The sequence below is a fragment of the Fringilla coelebs genome, assembly GCF_963513975.1.
Source record: "Fringilla coelebs genome assembly, chromosome: 18".
Classification (NCBI taxonomy): Eukaryota; Metazoa; Chordata; class Aves; order Passeriformes; family Fringillidae; genus Fringilla; species Fringilla coelebs.
In genome coordinates, this window is record NC_140044.1 from 1,183,301 (window position 1) to 1,203,869 (window position 20,569).

The 20,569-nt window shown below is 48.6% G+C and overlaps 1 protein-coding gene across 1 annotated transcript in view; it reads right to left on the reverse strand.

The window, feature by feature from the left end:
- Positions 1–20,569, reverse strand: part of NFATC2 (nuclear factor of activated T cells 2) — a gene marked incomplete at both ends in the record, with an annotated part of 72,432 nt that overhangs the window by 22,016 nt on the left and 29,847 nt on the right. Inside the window, 4 exons of the mRNA XM_084217773.1 lie at positions 3,957–4,649; positions 6,177–6,303; positions 7,102–7,157; positions 18,017–18,157. Of these exons, the coding sequence (XP_084073899.1) occupies positions 3,957–4,649; positions 6,177–6,303; positions 7,102–7,157; positions 18,017–18,157 (1,017 nt within the window). The remainder of the gene's footprint in view (positions 1–3,956; positions 4,650–6,176; positions 6,304–7,101; positions 7,158–18,016; positions 18,158–20,569) is intronic.

The window sequence follows — 20,569 nt, forward strand, 5'->3', positions numbered from 1 at the left end:
AATACCTGAGCTAACTATAAAACATCTCAGCTGATCAGCAGCCTGATAAACCGCTACACAGCATCTGCCTTGCTCCTCTCCTCCCCAAAGGATATTACTGTGCACCAAAAATAATTTAGAGCTGCTGTATCCAGCAGACTTGGGAGTGTCAGTTGTGGTTAGGCAGTTACTATTTGAATAATGACAATCATTTTTCTTTGCAAAGTTCAGCCTGACAGCTGAACTAAAAGATCTCAATCTAAGGCAGGCAAGCTGATAACACTCAAGCTACACAAGGATGATCTGTGCATGGAATTGAGCCTCGTGTCTGTGTTCCAGAGGGGGAACTGCCCGTGGCAGCCGGGCTGCACTGTGCAGAGGGCAGGCTCTGCAGGAGGAGCACAGTCAGTGCCCCAGCCCCGGTCACCCCCCTTGGCCCTGCCCCACCAGGGGATTGCAGACAGTGCTGCAAAGAACTACATTTTGGGCTGGGTTTGTGCTTTAAGGAGTTAATCTCAGTGCTCTGAGGGTGCTGGAGGAACTACGTTCTATTTGTCAACACATTGATGTGGTTGTTTGGGTAACTTTTACCATCGTGGGCGGTTTGGTTATGAATAATATTAAGATGAGGCCTCGGCTGAAAGGAGCTTATCACTCTGTCACCCCATGGCTTTCACTTGCATTTGAGGCTGGTCCCTGCTCGCTAGCACCAGCCTGGACACCTGATGCATCCCCAAGGGTCTCCTGGCACTCAGGGACACTCCTGCCACTATCCTCACTCCCCAGGTAATTCCACAGTGATCAATCTCTGAGGCAGAGGTGTGTAACAAAGGTTTCCCTGTCACTTTTTCATGAACAGCCCCCTCCTCTTGGGATTCTTCCCAGTATTTGCTAACAGATATTCCTATTTTACACAGAAATACGGAGGGCTATGTGTGTGAAGGCGGTCATGTGCAGCAATGCTGAACTTGCATCAGTCCCTGATGGGTGCACATCCAAATCCACCCTCTCTGACTGGTGAGTGGAGCCTTCCTTCCTGCAAGCCTGTTTTGTCACCCTGGCTGGGAGGGCAGGGCTGGGAAGCTGCAGGAGGCACTGCAGCCTGGGCTGGGCACCTCCTGCCTGAGGCTGCACAGAAAGGGGAGCAGAGGGGCCAAAGTCTCCTTCCCAAAAGCAAGTGGCAGCTCTGCACACCTGCAGCAGGGCCAGGAACCAGCTCCAGCGCTGCTGAAATGATCCCCAGGGGGCTGGGGAGGGCACCAGCTGGGCACCAAGCACTCCTGGCACGTGGCAAAACCCATCTGAGAGGATGGCAAATCCATCACCTGCCTTGGGCTCCAGGCTGGTTTGGCTGCACTCAACCTCGAGAGCCCCCAGGCCTGGAATCCTCCTGCAGAGGGGAGAACAGCTCTCACCTTTTCAAGGCAGGTTAAGCGTGCTGAATTCCCACTGCTTTGTGCCCTGTGGAGCAGTGAAGGCTCTGAGCAAAACCAAGCCATGGTCTCAGGAAGGACAAATGACATCTCTTTACAGCAGGGAGAGAAGAAAACAAAGAGGGGTGCTGCCAGCAGGGACTTCAGGAAGCTGAGAGAGGTGCAGGGAAATGACAGTGGTGTCAGCTGCAGGATGCTCTGCTCTGCTGACTGCCAGGACAGCCCCAGCACCCCCAGCGTGCCAATCTGAGAGGCACCAGCTCCAGGAATGAGGAGCTGCCAGCGTGGGCCATGCCCAGGTCACTCCACACGCTTGTGGCACAGCTCAGGATAGAAACAAAGCCCAGGACACCGAGGCTGTGTGCTAACCATGAAGGCAGCGGGCAAGGGCTGCTGAGAGGAGGCACGAGAGCAAAGGGACAAAAGCTGGATGTCAGCAGAACTCTGGAGAAAGGAGAACAAAGCAGGGCCAGGAGGAAGATGGGGGAAGGGAGGAAGAGCAAAGGGAAGTGAGAGACACCAGCAGGGATTGCCCAAGAGCCTGGGCAGCAGCAGCAGCAGAGCTTGGCTCGTGCCAAGCCTGCCTGGGCCAGCACCAGCTCCGTGTCTGTCCGTGAAAATCACTGCAAGACCTCACAGCTCACTTTATCTCACAAGAGCTTTCTGGATAAAAGGGATTTAAGGGCAAAGCCTCCATAATCCTTTGGGTTTGCTTTCTTTTAATACTATAAAGCACAAACCCAAACTTTCTAGTCAGGAAAAACATGGCTTTTGTTATGTTCTGAGTCACTTTTCCCCAGCAGCAAACAATGTGGCTTTTCAATTCAAGTCCTGAACATTTCAGAATGAAATGCTTTGCAAAGCCCTAAAGTAAATCACAATTCTCCAAGTCACACTTCCAGCTGATACAAACTCACTGAGGTCAGTAAAGAGACTGCATGTGGCCCATCTTGCCTGGCCTGACTTGGGTGGCATGATTGATAAAGCAATCTCTAGCTGAAATCAATTCAAGATGATGCAGCCAGCCAAGGAGAAGCCTGGCATTTCATTATTAATTTTGCTGCTGTTCTGCCTTAGCAGGGAGGCTGGGTGCATTCTGGGTGAGCTGTCCTGCCCTTGGGTGTCGCTGGCCTGATGCAAAACACAGCAAAATTAACTTTGCAGTCTATCTTGGGAGTTCTTTTCAGTGGACTATAGCTTGACTTTGAAGATAGAATCTTGAAGTAAAAGCTTTCTCTTTTCTTTCTTTTACAAGGTGTGTACCGAGTATTTTTAGAAATGTGGAAGAATCTCTCAGCTTCTCATCTGAAAATTACCCTAAAAAGCAGTGCTTTGTTCTCCTGTCAGGAAGATTCTCCTGCTTTGTTTTCATGCCCAAGTCCCTGAACGAACAGTGAATCTCCCAAGTTAAATTCAGGACTCCTGAATCTCCAGCTCAGAGAAGGGAAGCAGTAAAAACTCTCCAGATTTTGCTGCAATGGCACCAAAGCTGCATCAACCATTCTGCAAGCACAGTAACTGAGGAAACCATCCAACCCCTGCCCACAAACCCAGCAGTGAAGGCTGCACACGAAACAGAGCACTCAGGACCCAAGCTGAGGAAAGCAAAACTTTCACAGGCACAATTCCACAATTACTCCAGGTAAGTGCAGTAAAAATCCCAAACTGTTGGGTGCTTAGAGCACATCCTGGTGCACACCCAGGAGATCAAGCCTGCCACTGCCTGCACTAAGAGAGCAGAGCTCCCATTTGTGGCAATCAGGTCTGTACTTCCTGCACAGGAGCATCCTGCATTTGCAGCAGTATTTCCAGCAGCCTACTCTGCTCCCACCAAAATCAATGTTGGGTTTGCTGCTGCTCTCTGTGATTGCCGTGTCCAGCTGCACTATTAATTTTGCATTGATTTCCTCCTGCCAGAAACATGCTTTAATAAAAGAACCAATCAACCAGACTGCCAATAGCTGCCTACCTAAGAATAAGCAGGATATGTTCAAAGAAAGCTTTACTCTAACTTATGTTCATTCCTAAAGGCTAAATCAGCTGGCTCACAACAAAGGAACAGCATTGTTTAACTTATCAATGTCCCACTGTTCATCTAGAACATCTGCAATGGTTTTGCCTGCAGCACTACCCCATTCATTACAGGCCTTGATAGATTGCTCAATGGGCTTTTTTTTTGGTACAAAATGTACAAGAGCATTTTACAAAGTGGACTTTGCCCTGATATAAAAAATATAATAAAATAATGAAAAAGTAATTTCAGATCCGCCATTTTCCAAACCGGCAATGGAGCCTTTGGCAAAGGGAGACAAAATGGGACCGGCTCAACGTGGCACAGAGCAAGCAGAGGGGTCCTGTGGGTGAGTGGCCAAAGTGCTTTGCCATCAACCAAAAACGCACCTGATGAGAGACCCCGGTCCAGCCTGAAAGCACAGCAGATGTGCACAGCACCAAGGGGGCCGCAGCAAGCAACGGGAGCGCCGGGAACTCCAACCTCACCCCCTCCCTCCGAGCACGCGGCCCTGAGAGGGGCACAGCACTTACCATCGTCCAGGTAGGCCTGGTCCAGGTTCTGCTCCTGCTTGATGGTGACTCCTGCGGGCAGCGCCTCCTTCTGCTCGCTGCCTGGGGGCCCGTTCTTGGCCGCCCGCGCGCCCGCGCCCGCCTGCTGCTGGATCACCGTGGGGTACGAGCCGGGGCTGAGCCGCTGCGCCTGGCCGCCCGCGGGCTGGCCGCCTCTCGACACGCCCGACGGGAAATTCTCACAGCACATGATGTGCTGGAACTCCTGGTGGCTCCCGCACCTCAGGGGCTGGTTGGTCGGAGAGTAGTGGATGACGGGAGAGGACTGCTGGTGGCCCGGGGAGTGCTGCAGCACGGCCGAGCTCTGCGCCGGAGAGCCGGCGTGCACCAGCACGGACCTGTGCCCGTCCCCAAGGGCGGCCGGCGTGGCCATCAGGCCGGGCTGCTGGTAGCCCAGCTGGCTGGGGCTCAGGCTCTTGCTCCTTTGGTAAATCACAGCGGGGTTCTGCTGCTGGTACCGCGAGTCGGGAGAGGAGAGGCCTGAGCGCAGCTGCTGACAAGGAGCCATGGTGGCCACGAGGCAGGAAGGGGACTCGGTGGCCATTGTGTGCTGTGAATAGTAAGGCTGTGTTACTGTCCCCAGAGCACTGTGCACTGGATTGCAGATTAGGGCTGGATCATAGTCATCAATGGGCTCTGTTTTGATTGATGGTACTAGAATAAAGCATGCAAAGGACGTTATTCGTAACGTGCTGAGGAGAAACAGAGAGGTTTTCCTTGAAGCAATAAGAGATTTAAGCCTTTTACAAGATTTGTGCGCATAAATTCATATGTCACAAGCACTGAGTTTAATAAATCACCTATATGCAACCATGGCAAAGACTCTTCCAAGCACTCTGTGCTAAGAGGTTCTTGAAAAATCTTAAATGCACTAACGAACCACAAATTGCTAAAGTTGAAAAATTCAACACTTCAGCTCCTGCTTTAATTCATTTAAGGGCCATTCTGGAACACAGACAAACCAAGAAGGCATAGATAGCTGTTTCATGCAGTTCTTCCCTCTCAAAGGAGACTGAATCAATAGAAATCCCAGGACATAAACAACTGCCCATCTTTCTGTCAAACATCAAACAAGTGACCAAAGGCAGAGCTGAACTATTCTAGAGCTTTTGTCTCTGCTGCACAAAGTTTCCTCAGTGCTGAGAGCTGAAGACCTGTCTGACACCATCATTTAAAAGACCATGGTGTAGTAAGAGTTGTGTGAATCCTGGTGGGGTAAATGATGGTCCTCTACATTTCCAATGATTTTTTGGTCAAATCTTCCCCAAAACTCACAACAGAAACACCACACAAAAATGGAAACCATACAGTGGTCACGCAAAATTCCTGTCTGGAAGTAAAGCTTCTTTCTATTTTGGGGCTTATATTGAGAGAGAAGTGTGCTTCTCAATACTGTTCCAGAGCAGAACAATTTAGCAACTGTACAAAGCCTTCACATTGGTGATACCATATAGAGTTCATAAATTCAGGGAGAGGACCAGAGATTTTCAGGCTGGAGGAGACTAAAATAAGAGTCTGAATGAATGTTTGCCTTTCCTTAGAGATGAGTCAAATTAAGACATCATTTGAAGCTTGCATAAAATCTGGTGCTGTTATTTTATGCTTTCTGCTTTCCACAAACACAATACTCTGGTTTTCTCACAGTATTTTGCCCCCAGCCAAAGCTGAGAAATTCTGGGAATCTCATTAGTAATCCTGTTGCATTTATTGTGACATGGCTCACCAATCCCCCAGAGGAAGAACATCACAAAAGCATTCACATTTTCCTCAGCTAGCCTCACTCTGAAGAATATATATTGCTTGCCTTCCTCCATCCCAAGCCCTTTCCCAGATCTGATGTTTTCTTATTGCTGGACACATCAGAGAAGGCAACACTCATGGTTTTCAGAGGGTCACACCATGTCCCAGACTGAGCCTATTCCCACTGAGGCTCTTGGCAAACTGCCACCAAGTGAATGGGGCAGCACCAGCTCATTGCCAGAATAACAGATAACTGACAGCCCAAACTGATGGAAATTCCTGATCATAAATCACAGGCATCTTTTAAACCAAGCAGCTGCTGAGTGCTGAATTAAATTAGCAACATTTAGATCCTCAAAGAACGGCAAGAAAACAACAGAGCAGAAAATCAAATCCTGCTCATGAACTTAGATAACAAGTGGCTCTGTCCCTGAGAATTACCTGGGTGATAGGTGAAATGCTGGGGTTGGCTTCTTTTCCTTTTGCCATTGATGACATAGAAATTCACCTTCACGGCTGTGCGGATGTGCTTGTTCCTGTACTCGGGGATTTCCACAAAAAGCATGCTCTGAAAGAAACCACACAGGGGACAGCAAGGGATCAGCAGCTGAGGCTGGCCAGGGTTTGGTGGGCAGCTCCCCTTGCTACACTGCAGCCATGGCAAGAGGAACCTCCCTATTCACCCCTATAAAGAAGGGTATGGGGAAAAGGGGCAGATGGTGCAAGACCAGAAGATTTCTGGTACAGCCAAGTTGGTTTCTATGGACTGTATCCCTCCTGCACTTGGAGAGAAGTCTCAGCTACAAATAAAACATGAAATGGTGACAAATGCAGGTGGTCTGCTAATCCCACAGTGCCTGCTAAAGGAGTGTGCACTGCAGAATTCCCTCTTTTTGTCAGAGTAACTCAATTATTCTATAGGCTTTTGATTTATCCACAAGCAGACCCTGCTGCCTCCTGGGCAGGCACGGCCCATGGCAGAGTCACTGCTGGCTCCTGAGAGCTCTGCCTGCCCAAGCAAGGTCCCAGCAAGCCAAGGGAACAGAGGGGCTCCTTCCCTCCAAAGAGCACTGGAAATCCTGCAGGACAAACCCTGGATTTGGACACAGCACCCAGGGCTGGCCCAGGGGCAGCATCCTGCAGAGCCTGGGCTGGCACCGTGGCTGTGCGGGACAGAATCCAGCAGTGACTCCCTTGGGGAGGGCTCTGCTGCAGGAATCAATTCTCCCTGCAGGAATCAATTCTTCCTGCAGCACATGCACTGCTGCAGCTCTTTCTGCTCCTGATCTGCCCCTTGGAAGCTCCCCTTGAACACAAGGTGCTGCCCAGCAGCTGCACGAGAGGACACCCTGTGTTTCATACTCACAGGCTGGCTCTTGTCTTTGTCCACTGTTGCCTCCATTTCCCAGATCTGCTGCCCATCTAGAAGAATATCACAACATTAACCTCACTGTGGGTTTTTCTTTTTAATTAAAGAATTTATTAAAAAAAAAAAAAAAGAGAGAGACAAATCAAGGGCATTAAGTTAGCAAAGCTCTCAAAATGGACTTGATTTCAAGCACCTTCCCAGTCCCAACTGAAGGCACCAGCATTTCATTGAAACACATCACTGAACACTTCTCTCGCCAGGAAAGAGCTCACATACATATTAAAATCCAAGCTTTATGGAGAAATTAGCCAAACTGAGGAATGAAATATTTAGCACAGGTGCAACATCTGCTTTTTACCAGGCCTAAGTCAGCCAGCCTGACTGGTGGTGGGCACCAGAAGGTCACACAAGTTGTGAATGGTCAGCCTGGCTCAGCAGCTCAGCAAACTCTGCTGCTTTAAGCCAAGACCACTTGGATTCCCACAGAATGCTCCTGACAGCCCTAAAGCCATGGTAAAGCACCAAATATTCACTGTACTCAGTGCAAAAGCACTTCACTGCCTGTGGGACAGCCTCTACCCTGAACCCCTGCAAGCTGTGCTGCCCTTAATTGTTGCATCCATGCAGCTTGTCTCCATCCTGAGTTACACAAAATTACATTTAGAGAGGAAAATAAAATTTGATCCCCCTGTATGGAGTAGCACCACAGTAACCCCTGTGCTGTAAGAGTGTATCAGCAGTGACAGGACATTCCTTTACAGACTGGGCACTTCCTCTGGTTACAAATATTCCTTAAGTATAAAAACATTTTTGCACTGCTTTCTTTCTTTGTTTTTTTTAGATTTTAATCTTTACTCCTTTGATTTTCATATTCCATTGAGCCTTTTAGCCAAGCAATTTGCAGAAGAAAAATACTGATGGGAGGGAAAAGAATTGCCTCATACCTTTCTGAAAGCTTGCTTTTAAACTGGCCAGGGGACATATATCCCAAGGACCTGATGGACTGGGAATGCTGCAACCAGGAGCTGCTGTCTGCTCTAGGGGAGCAGCTCTGCCTGCTTTGGGAGCTCTCCAGACTGGGCAGAACAAGGGGGAAAATCTCCTAAACCCAGTCCTTCTCACAGAGCTTTTTATTTTTCCCAACTCTTGGAAGTTCTGCAAGAGCTGCTTTTGTCCTCTGTTATTTAAGCACTTCTGCTTCTGGCAAAAAGGGAAATGAAAGAGTATTTTTAAATGCATTTTGCATTTCTTCTGTTGTTGTGCTCTTTGTTCTGTGCTGGGCCCAGACAATGAGCTGACAGATGTGCCAGGCTCTTGGGCAGCCTCTTCCCAGCTGTGGCCAGGACACAGCCCTGGGGTCCCTTCTGGGACAGAGCCTCACCTGTCCCACAGCCCACACCTGGACAGCTCTGCTCACACCCATGGGGACAGGCAGCTTTTCCTGGAGCTCACAGCTCTCATCCCTCCCTCGGGATGGGCTGCTGGTGGGGCAGGGGGCACCAGCCCTGCTGGGCTCCCTCACCCAACCCTCCCTGGGCAATGGGGACAGCCAGGGAACAGCTGGGAGTGGGGCCCCATCAGGAGATCCCAAAGAGCTGGGAGTGGGGCCCCATCAGGAGATCCCAGAGCTGGGAGTGTGACCCCATCAGGAGATCCCAGAGCTGGGAGTGTGGCCCCATCAGGAGATCCCAGAGCTGGGAGTGTGGCCCCATCAGGAGATCCCAAAGAGCTGGGAGTGTGGCCCCATCAGGAGATCCCAAAGAGTTGGAAGTGTGGCCCCATCAGGAGATCCCAGAGTTGGAAGTGTGGCCCCATCAGGAGATCCCAGAGTTGGAAGTGTGGCCCCATCAGGAGATCCCAGAGCTGGGAGTGGGGCCCCATCAGGAGATCCCAAAGAGCTGGGAGTGTGGCCCCATCAGGAGATCCCAGAGTTGGAAATGTGGCCCCATCAGGAGATCCCAGAGTTGGAAGTGTGGCCCCATCAGGAGATCCCAGAGTTGGAAATGTGGCCCCATCAGGAGATCCCAGAGTTGGAAGTGTGGCCCCATCAGGAGATCCCAGAGCTGGGAGTGGGGCCCCATCAGGAGATCCCAAAGAGCTGGGAGTGGGGCCCCATCAGGAAATCCCAGAGCTGGGAGTGTGGCCCCATCAGGAGATCCCAGAGCTGGGAGTGTGGCCCCATCAGGAGATCCCAAAGAGCTGGGAGTGTGGCCCCATCAGGAGATCCCAGAGTTGGAAGTGTGGCCCCATCAGGAGATCCCAGGTGTCCAGCTGCAAGGAGGGAACACTGAACAACTCCAAATTTTCTCTCTGTTTTTTGGAGTTCGCTCCTGTGAGTCAGTTGTATTTTCTACCGTGGGGCTGAGTGGCTGCTGGGGCTGGGATGGCCTCAGCAGAGCTGTGTGTCACTGCACACCCCCAGGGACTGCTGCAAAGGCATGGAAAATATTCCATTATTTAATGTCACCCAACATCAGCATCCACTTTGGCCACTGCCATATTCCATCTGTACCCCTGTTAATGCAGCCAACTCCTTGCTGCTGTTGAGCCAGAAACAGGGAAGGGAGAGCCAAAATACTGGGGGGTTAATCCAGCAAATCCTTGTCTGATTATGAGGCAGCAAATGCTCAGTGGGGAGATTCCTCTTCTAGGTGAGCTTTGAGAAAAGAAACCATCACAGTGTGAGTTAAGGAACCTCCCCACAATCCTGAACGTCCCAAAGGATAATTTTTTTAGAGTTCTCTGAGGAAAAGAGGAGGGAAGAGGAAACAAGAAAATACATCATAAAGGGAGAGCTCTGATAGAGACACACATGGGAGCTGTCTCAGCAATGCCGCATGAAGATGTCCTGACAACAAGGACAGCCAAGCAGAATATTTGACACTGGTTTTGCTCCAGGCAGAATGTTTTCATCTTTGTTTCTGTACTGCTAAATTCAAACAGTCTGCGCAGATACAACAGCGCTAACTTCACAAAGAAGGTGGAAATCAAAAGGATTTGTTGGTCCAAAATGCATAAACTAAAGCAGAAACGGGCCTCCAAGTCATGTGCCACATCCAAGGAGCCTGTGGAACACATGCAACCACAACCACAGGGGATTTCATTTAGTAACTGAGCCACTGAAATTGCGCTAAAAGCTAATGAAGCCAACCATAAAAATCAAATGATGTTCAGGCTGAGTCCAAAGTCTGTGTGGGTCAGAAGTAAGAATGAGAAAAGGCAAACAAGAAATGAATGCATTTGGGGTTATCATTCCAACAATGATAGATGCTTCTGTTTGGATATATTCCATATTTGTGGCAGCTAAACAGGTTTCTAACAAATCTGTCAGCAGCAGCAATCCCTGTTCTTTGAGCCCTGTTGAATTGAAGCACTCTGCAGCTCACTCCCTGACCTTTATGCTTCAATATGATGATGTGGCTCCATCTGTCTCACTGCTTCACTTTAGCTCGAGACAATCAATATTTGCTTTTCCTTTAACTGCTCTGGATGTGCACATTATGGGGAGCTTTTGGCAGGAGGGTGAGGAAGGCTGTGAGGAAAATGAAAAATACAACTGCATTCACAAGTCTGCCTCCCTGCTTTAACCTATTCTTTTTCTTGGTAATGAAAAGAAAGCTTTTGATTATGCACACCCTGGGAGCTAATGGAGAGCAGGAGGAATAAACTGAGAAGTCTCAGGATCATTTCAGGAAATTCTGAATAGAGAAAACCTGCACCAAACTGTCAACACATTTATCACCTTTACAATGTGCATAAATGCAAAATTTTTTAGGAGGAAATTAAAGTGGGGGTTTGGAGAAAGTCCTCGACAAAACCAGGATTGTGATTGTAAGGATGTACTAAAAGTCCTAAGGCTGATGTGACAGCGAAGCACAGCCCCAGGGCAAAACCTGTCACAGCAAAGGCCCTTCCCTGGAACCCAGGTGGTGCCTGGGCACCAGAAATGTTTAGCTTTGAGCAGGAGGTTGTGCTCAACACTCCACAGATCCCTTCTGGCCTGAACTACCCCATACATGCCACAAACAGGACAAACAGCTCCTGCCTGGAAACACAGGAGACTAAACCCCAGCTTGATTAACAATTTAATCCAAAGTCTACAAGTGCAGCTAGCTGCTTATTGCATAGAATGAAACCTGCCTCAACCACGGGCAGGACAGAAAGCTGCAAAGGATCACTGAGGAGCCCAGGGCCAGCTCTGCGTGTGTGGTGCCTTTCAAGCTGTGCCTCCACCACAGGGAGTTCAACCCCTGCCTCTGGAAAGGGCAGCATTGCACTCAAGATGATAAAATATTCTTGGATTTAGACCCTGAGGTCTTACCAGCCATGGCTGCCTCATGCAGTATTTTTACTGTTGTGGTTCCCCGCTCATTTAATGGTTTGTCTTAGTTGGCAAGTCTTTAACACCACAGGTCAGTGAAATGTTCAGGAAATAGAGATTTTTGTGCTGCTTCAGGGCTATGAGACTTAGCATTAAACCCTGATGAGAGATCTGATTGTGTCAGCACTCTTAGGGGGAATGAATGAGTTGTTGGAAGAAAGTAATTCTACCCCTTCTAACCCAAACTGCCATCATACCAAAAGTCCTGCTTCAAACTGGGGGAAATCAAAACGTCAGGCTGCATTAGGAACATTTTGGGTGATTCTCTGCAGCCCCTTCTAGGACCCTTTTTAATTAGCCAATTAAAGGTTTTCTGAACCAGTTACAGCCTTTACACATTATTCAGGATCCCTTACTCATGACTTTGGGGTCAGTAACTAGCAGGGAAACAAACTCACTGCTTTATTTGAACAAGCATGACTGATGGACTGAGAGGCTCAGGAAATGTTCTTTGCAGTTCTCTGCAGCTGAAGACTAAATATACTATTGTGCTGATTCTGGATGGGATTCCACGCCTGCATGTGATTTTAGGCCTGCAAATGTACACTGCTTTTCAGTCAAGCATTACACAAATTACTTAATGAACAACCTGTTACTGGTTCCCCAGAGAAACCCAGCCTGGTGACCAGAGGGGCAGGGCTCTGACTGCACAGCTCAGCTCTGCACAGTTCCCCCCTGGGCCTGATTCTTGGAAGGACTTCCAGAAAAGCACAATTATCTCTGTCAGCTTTTATCAGTAGATGACAGACATCTCTGGAAAACAAAAGGGTTTTTAGAGCTACCCCAAGAACAAAGGGAGGGCAGAGAATGGTTTCCAGTAGGACAAAACCACTCTGGGCAGCAGAACCTTATGAGGAACCCTCACTCAGAACCTCTGCTACTCTGGACAAATTCCAGACAAATTCAGGGACAAATTCTGATTTCAGCTGGGAGGTTACTCTGCTTCAGGCCAGCACAAGGCTGCTCAGCATCTGGTCCTGAGCAGTTGTCTCCTTCTAAACTCTTACTTCAAAACCATTTTCAAACTTTACAGCAAACACAGCATGAGTGTATTTAAAACTCATGAAAAGAAGACTATTAAATTTATCCCTGAGCTTCATTTTCATGGATTTCTTTTTCTTTCTGAAGCAAGACTGCCCACTGCAGTTAATGGAGCTCTGTTTGTTAAGAGCAGAGGCCAATGCCTTCATTGCACTGAGGACAGAAGTTTGAGTCACCAAGGCTGGAGATACAAGGCAAGGTCTGGGAGGTAAAAGGGCAATGGATTAGTCATCCACCAGCCAGCCCAGCCCCAAATTTGACATTTTGCACAGTGAGAACAAGTCTAGAGGCAAATTCCCCCCATCTATTGTTGAGGAATCCAATTCCCATTAAAACACAACATAAATACAGTAGTTGAACAGTGAAGCAGGAGGAACAGTATTTCATTCCAGAGCTCTTCCAAATTCCTGGTGCCAATTCATCAGAATAGATTTGTTGTTTTTTTAAGACTATAAGTGTGTTTGTGTGTGTGTATATAAATTATTAAACAAAAGCTTCTCTCAAAATAAAACCACTGGGAACCTCCATGTAATAAAATGAGTCACACCAGGATGCGATGACTAAGTGGGAGAACAGGGAATTCCACTCCCCATGCCAGCTTTCTTCATGATCAATTTTCTGTCAACAGGTGATGGGAGCTTGTCTCTCTGCCTTTTGTTTATGCCAAGAATTATGATTATTTTTTAATATTCTCCCTAAACAATTAAGCTGAATAATCAGGACCAGGCACACTTCCATCAGGCGCCCCCATAGTAAACAGTGAGCCAGGGAATCCAGGCCAGCAGTGGCTGCCTGTGTTAATAAGGATTTACCAGCTGTAAAATTCCAAAATCTTGTGTCATTCGGGGAAACCTTCCAAAACACTGGATTCCACCCTGTCTCGCTGAGTCTCCAACAGCTATGGCAACTCCATTTCTGCAGCCACACTCTTCTGCATTTTTCTCTGGGTGAGCCCTAGATTTTTTCCTGTTTTGCAGTGTTTTTTTGGAATCCCCGTTTTTTTGGAATGCCCCGTAGGATTGCAAGAACACCTGGGGCAGGCAGCACATTCCAGGCAGGAGGAAACCTTTGGGGAAGAAGGTTTGCTGTCTTTCAGCAGCTACAGCAGCAAAGAGAGGCACAAGGTGCCCCATTACCCTGAAACTTTCTAATTTGTACAGCAGAACCAGGCAAGCCAATCCTCCTGATAGTACTCATTACCCTCCTGCTCAATATTTAAAGTTGTTTATTTGCTCAAGTAGCAAACATCTCTTTTGAACGAACCTGGGAAAACACTGAAAGTTTTTTAAAAAGCTTTTTGCCTATTTTATCTTGAATTTGCCTGAGAAAATTGCATCATTAATGTTGCATTATTAAGTTCACAGAGTTAACTGCTGAAAATAGTTTGCTATTTTCTGCACTCCCCAGGAGTTTTTGGATCATTCATGAAACTGTCAGACTACAAAAAGGGATTCAGCTCTCTGTTTGGAGCACGGTGAGGCACTGACCTAGCAGAACAGGGGAACACTGCTGTACACAGAGCTGGAATTTCCTTTCATCTCTCCCACAGAGAACATGATCCTACCATCAAACCCACACAGCAGCAACCTTCTCTGCACATTAAACCTGCCCTGGTGGCATCCCACCCCCGTGTCCTGCAGCCCATTGTCCTGCAGGATTCCTGGGATCCCCCGGCACAGTTCCATGGCTTGTTTCCAGCACGTGGGGTGCAGCATTTAGGGCACTGTGCAGACAAAACCTCAACCCAGCACCCCCACACTCACACCCCGGCCTGAGCCCGCCCTGGCTGAGCTCTCCTGCAGCCAGGACACATCCAGGTGTGTCCAAGCACCACTGCTGGGCTCCAGAGCTGGGCAGATCTATTTTGTCACAGGGGCTGTGGATGTCCACACCTGGGGCCCTGGCAGCTGCCCCAGTTCAAAGGGCACAGGCAGCACCTCCTCTCCTTGCCCTGCCTGGCCCAAGCTGCAGATTTATGGTGGAGCCTCTCCAAGGATGGACGTTGTGTTTGGGTTGTTCCTCCACCACCCACATTGTCCTAGAGATGATTCACGATGTCCATGTGGCCACCAGAAGAGCTTGGCAGGGGAAATCACAGCCCATTTGCACTGTTCTCCCCAAGAAACACGAACCTCCTCTATCACTGACAGCTGAGCGGCAGTAACCAGTACACAACTGGGAGTAAACACAATGCAACTAGCATCTGACTTGCAAATTATTACATGACAATTAAAATAAATAAAAGGGGGAATTCCAAATCTAGTCTTTTTTTAACTGCACTGTAAGATCTGGGCCCCAACCAAACACTAACACCCTCGACCTTCACCCTATTCCAAGTCCTTGATAGCTCCAAGACTGCTTTTCAAGCTTTCTCTTCCAGATCAAAATTACAAGAACACAGTCCAATCTAGCTGCTTCCCTGACCTACTTGAACTTAGCTGGGCTCAGTTACGTGTCTCCAAGTTCAGATCTTCAAACTCCATCAGCCAAACTCTGCTTTTGTGTGCTGGGCTTAGGGAGTTCATGAGCTCCCCTGGCTCACAGCAGCTACATTTTATGATCTTGCATCAGCAAGAGACAACCGTAAGAAGAACTCAGAACTCCAAGGCCTGCATGTAGATAAACTTTAGCATTCATAAAATTAATGCTAATTATTTATGCATCAGCATTTCAAACACAATCACTTTATCCCTCAGAGCACTGAGCTCCAGCCCCTTCACTGTTTCCTGCTGCCATTTCCTGTCGTGAGGCTGAGCCTGTCCCAGCCCTGTCCCCAGCACTCCCTGCCACCGCCTGCGGCTCGCGTGACACACATCACTGTCACAATGACATCCCCCACAATGCAGGGAATGGCCTTCTTTTCCAGGTATTTCTAGGGAAAAATACACTATCTGCACTTCTGTGAAAAGACAAAGAAAGCTGTTCATTACTGCTCACCGAGACACATATTTTTGTCACAAATGTGACCAGTTCCTCTGCCTTCCTAACAGTGGGTGAGGAATCGTCTACAAGATCAGAGGAAATGGAAAGAGGTTCTGAGTGTTCCCCTGAGGGATGAAACCTAATTTACAGCCGTGACCCCAAGCAGCAGCTCCCTCAGCTCTGTAAAGCACGAGTGACACCCTCCCAGCACGGCTTCACCCAGATCCAAGGGCACCCGGAGCCTGGAGTCTGTGGAACAATGAACAGCAGAAAATCTGCCTGCACAAAAATACTTCAAGAAAGAATTTTTTGGGGGGAAAAAAGAGCCTTGCCACTCTCACCCTAGCCACTGGACACCCCAGCCAAGGAGCTCTGTGGGATGGTTGCCTCCACTGCTGCTCTCACCCTCGTAATGTTACCAGCACAGCTAAAACTGGCGGCAAAAGTGGGAAATCCAGCACCACTTGCTAGCACAGACAAGGCTCGTGAGCTGTTAAAACGAAACTCTAAGCAAACCAAGCTTCCCCTGCAAGCTTGCTGCATCTTCCTGCCCTGACAGAGGTGTGATTGTCTCACAGGCTCCGCGGCAGCGGCGCGCTCTGGCACAGACGCAGCCTGCTGCAGCTGGGGTCAGCAGAGCTGTGCTGCCACCCACCCCAGCACGGTGCCTGCGGCTTCCCTGGCCCCTGAGCAGCTCATCAGCACTTTCTGCACGGGCTGTGCAGGGCAGGGGAGCCGTGGGTGGGTGAGCTGCTCCTCCTTCCACCCAGGCACTGCTCCATCCACGCCTGGGGCTGCACAGCTCTGGGCTCCTGCAGCCCAAGGCAATGGCAACTATCAACAGACATCCCAGAGGTATTTAGAATTGTCCACAGTGCAGAATGAGGGAGGCTGAAAGCCTCAGGTGCACACGATCCTGATTTTTAGGTGAGCTGGGACACTCATCAACCTCTGACAAGCCAGGCACAAAGCAATTCTCAGTTTGCTTTACTCAGCATGATCTGCACATCCAGCTCAGTTTAACCTTCCTCACCTTAGGATACACCTATTAAACAAAGCAATCTTCATTTAAAAGCACTTCAGGGCACCTCTGCCAGAGGTGCTGCTGCATTAGGGAACACATAGAGAAGCACTCAGCACAGAGTCCCCCAGAAAACCCACTGCAAACCACACAGACCTCTGATTCAGCCTGAGGATTTGACTCTGGACCTCCCATCCTCCAAATCCCCTTCTGCAGTCATTTATTCAGAGTCCAGCAGACTGAGACTGCCTGCAGAGGCTGAGGGCTGGGGGGGAGGCAGGATATGGAACACCAGCAAGCAAATCCCTGCTCTGGACAGGGCACTGCTGCTGGGATAAGTCCTGTCTCTCCCCTACCAGGAGGGAAAAAAAGAGGAAAAAACCCTGCAGTTTCCCCAGCAGCAAAGAAAAGCTTTAGATTCAGTGTGGAAAATATTGTTGTTCTTAGTTCCTAACATCTCCTGCAGCCAGAGCCTTCTCTGCTCTCCTATGGAAATAGGGGCAGGGCGTTTGGGACGTTTCCTCGAAATGGCATCAAGAGCTGCCTCCTTTCAGTGGATCATCTCCTGCAGCTACTGCAGAGCATTCTTGGGACAGGTAGCACTGCAGGCTGCCAAGATGTTCCCAAGCACCTTCCCCAGGAGCTGACATGGTGGAACAGTGGCAGCCCAGTGGGAAGGAATTAATCCATGGGCTGAAAGGAAACAGAGCGCGCCAAAAGAAATCCTCTGACTGCACAGGCTCATCTGAGCCTCCACAGCTCTTCAGAGCCTTCCATACCTGCAAAAACAGCCTGGCTGCTGCTGCTGCTGCTGTGGGAAGGAGCTGGGACCCACAGGTTGCCTTTCCCCCACGTCACCAGCTGGTGTTCATGAATGTATGTTCATTTTTGGCTCAATTCTCACTTTTTTCCAATGGCATTACCCAGAGATCATGCACACGCTGCTCACTTGGGCAATGCAATCTCTCAAACTCCTTCAAGGCACTGGGTATATCACTTAAGGTACCTCTGCCTCAGTTCACTGACAGAAAACTTTCAAGCACCAGGTTTTCTTAATAGTACAAAGGGAACATAAAGTTTACAATCAAAAATATGGAAGGAGAAGGGATTGATTCTTGTATCTCATTATGCATAAAAATAATTTTATATAAAAAGACACATTATGTTTGCTTTTTCTCCACAGATTTCTAGAGGGAAGAAAACACAATCTTTGCCTGTAGTTCACATCAATAAAAATGTTCATTTCAATGATGATTTCTACAGTAGCATTCACTAAACATGAGATTAAGCAAGCACAGAGGAACACATAGTACTCATCTCCCTTCTTTGATAACAAATCTGCCCCTGCTGATTCCCAGTGCCCGGATTCTTGTGAAGCAGCAACACAAACAGTTGCTCCCAAGTCTAACTTTACTCACATGGTTTTACTTACATGAACTTGAATGGGACTACTCACTTGAGTATCATCAGCACAAACCTTATGATGAGATTTGGCACTACAGATTTGCCTTATCTCGTTAGGGAAAGTTAGGAAAAACCTGCCTTACCTGATGTTTTTTCTGTGAACACCACCTTGGACTCTGCTGTGAAATTCTGTCCGGTGAGGATCATCTGCTGTCCTCCATAAACCAGGCAGCTGTCAATGTCTTGTCTTTCAACCATTGGAAGCTCATGAGCAGACCTTTGGGCTGTGGACAAATTGCAAACATGAATGAAACCAGCTCTGTTTTACCAGGACTTTCCAAATCTTCCCAGAACTATCCACAGATTGATCTTGTCATCGTTACCATCCCCTGACTGCCAAAGCGCTTCTCCAGGGTGCTAAATTTAGGTCCGAGAGGGAAAAATAAACTTACTCAAGGCATTTTATTTGGAAACATTCAGGAGTTGGCTGCAGTGGTTCAGCTGTGCTGGCCCTGCTCCTTGTCCTTGAGAAAGGACAGCTTGGATGAATGAGCTGAAACTTGCCCATGCCTGTTTCCAAGTCAACAGCCAAATTTTCAAGTGCAGGCACACTACAGCCCTAGAGCCCAAAAATTCCACCTGCACAGAGGATTCCACTGAATAACACTGAATTCCTTCAGAGGGGGGAAAAAAAAATTAATCTCTTCTCCAAAATCCCATTGCCTCCCACAGGGCAGGCCTGGCACGGGGGTTGCCAACAACAGCTCCATCTCCATCTCCAGGTGTGGGCACCGAGCCCTGGGGGGCAGCCACGAAGCCCCCAGTTGTGAGCAGGAGGGGTCACACCAGGACTGCTGCAGCCCAGGGCTTCTCCAAGCACGTTCTGCAGAAGGCTGAACATCTGAGGAGCAGGGCCCTGTGTCACAGACTGAGCCTGATTGTAAAAGGCAAGGGAAGGAAAGGTAGGGTGGGATCCAGATGGACACAGACGTCAGCAAGGCTTTCTAAGGTCTTTACTGCTCTTGGCCACGAATTTGGAGCGTGACTTTAGCACGTTATTCTCTCTTTCCCCAGCCAGAAAACCAGGAGAGCACCATCTCTCCACCTGCTTTCCTCTGATGCCATTAAAACAGCCCTTGCATGGCCAGAAAGGCTTTGGAGAGCCCTGGTGACCGTCCCTGCAGAGCCATCCCAAGCGTCTGCTATCGAGAGGTGAGAGCTGAGGGAAGGGAAGATGTGAGAGCTGCTCCCCACAACACAGACAGCTGGAAAACATCAGGAGCTTCCCTGTGAGCAGACCAGGTGGGCAGCAGCTCGGGGCTGGCGAACTGCGAGTTCATGACCTGCACTCCAACTCCTCCAGATTCATCCACCCCAACTGCAAAGGCCTCCAGAGGATCCTGCTCATCTCTTTCCCAGCTGCCTTGGCTGGACTTCAGCTCTCCCTGACAGAGACCCTGAACACTTGTGTCTTCACTGAACACCGTTGGCTGCTGAGCCAGAACTGAGGAAATGTGATCCTGGATGTGCAGTGCTGGCCCTGACTCACACCCAGGCAGGCTGTGACCTGACCTGGCACTGCTCTGCAGCCCTCGCAAAGACCAAATTCCCTCGTCACCTGGAGAAAATGTTGGAGGATTTGGTGAGAAAACTCAAGCATTAAACCTTTCACAGCAACTCTTCTAGCTCTGCTGAACCCTTCAGTCACAAGACAGAGATTTTGCTCTTATTAAAGAATAGAGGTAATTCAATAGTTGTAACTTTCTTATGCCATTTGAGGGGCATTTTTGAAATCTATTTAAAACTACTTTAGGACTCATTGTTCTTTTCAAGCATGTAACATCTGGGCGAATATACTGCCAGGTAAAAAATATATATTCAGATTACTTTCAAAGACACTGATAATTTCTTTCACATGGCTGTAGATTAATTTATTTCCCAAAATACTAACATTTTGGATGAGTTCCTAATTAGATTTATCACAAAGACAGATCTGTAACCTCAAAGGCTTAAGAGTAAATAGCAATCATTAAAAAGCATGTCTACAACAGTCAAGAGAAAACATTTAAGTACTTAAGCATTGCCCTGGACACCCTTTATTCCTATTCAATCACCAAATTTCACTTCCAAAACATCCTAAGTCATTGAAATTCCAGATTAACCTACATCTCTTCCCAGCTTTGTTGTGTTAATAGAGAGCTTGGTACCTGCCATCCCACAGATCAGGGGTTTCCAAGGCTTTTTCAGCATGAGGAAGGACAGATTGCAGCCTGGAAGTGACCCATCTCAGTTCCATGTGGAGCTGCTGCACCTGGCATGGCTCTGGGCACCTCCGGAGTGTGCCTGCCCTGAGACAGGCGGAGGTGTGCAAAGCCCCGGTGCCTCAGATGTGCTGCACAACAATCCCACCTGCAGGAGCTCCAGCTGAGCTCCCCACTGCAGACACCACACTGAAAGGCTTCCCCTGCCCTGTTTTACCTGAATTCTTCTCCTCCCTTTGGGTGGTCTGAAATCCTTTTCTAATAATAAAAACCCCAGCCACTTTTCATTTTCCAAGGTCTCTTTTTTTCACCCAAGCATGTAAGAAGATTTCACCCCCTTCCCCATTTCCACCAGTACAGAGCTTCAAGGTTCAGTGTGGAGCTGCCTCAATAGGATTATTTTTTTTTCCTCTGCAAGAAATATTAATTGCTAAT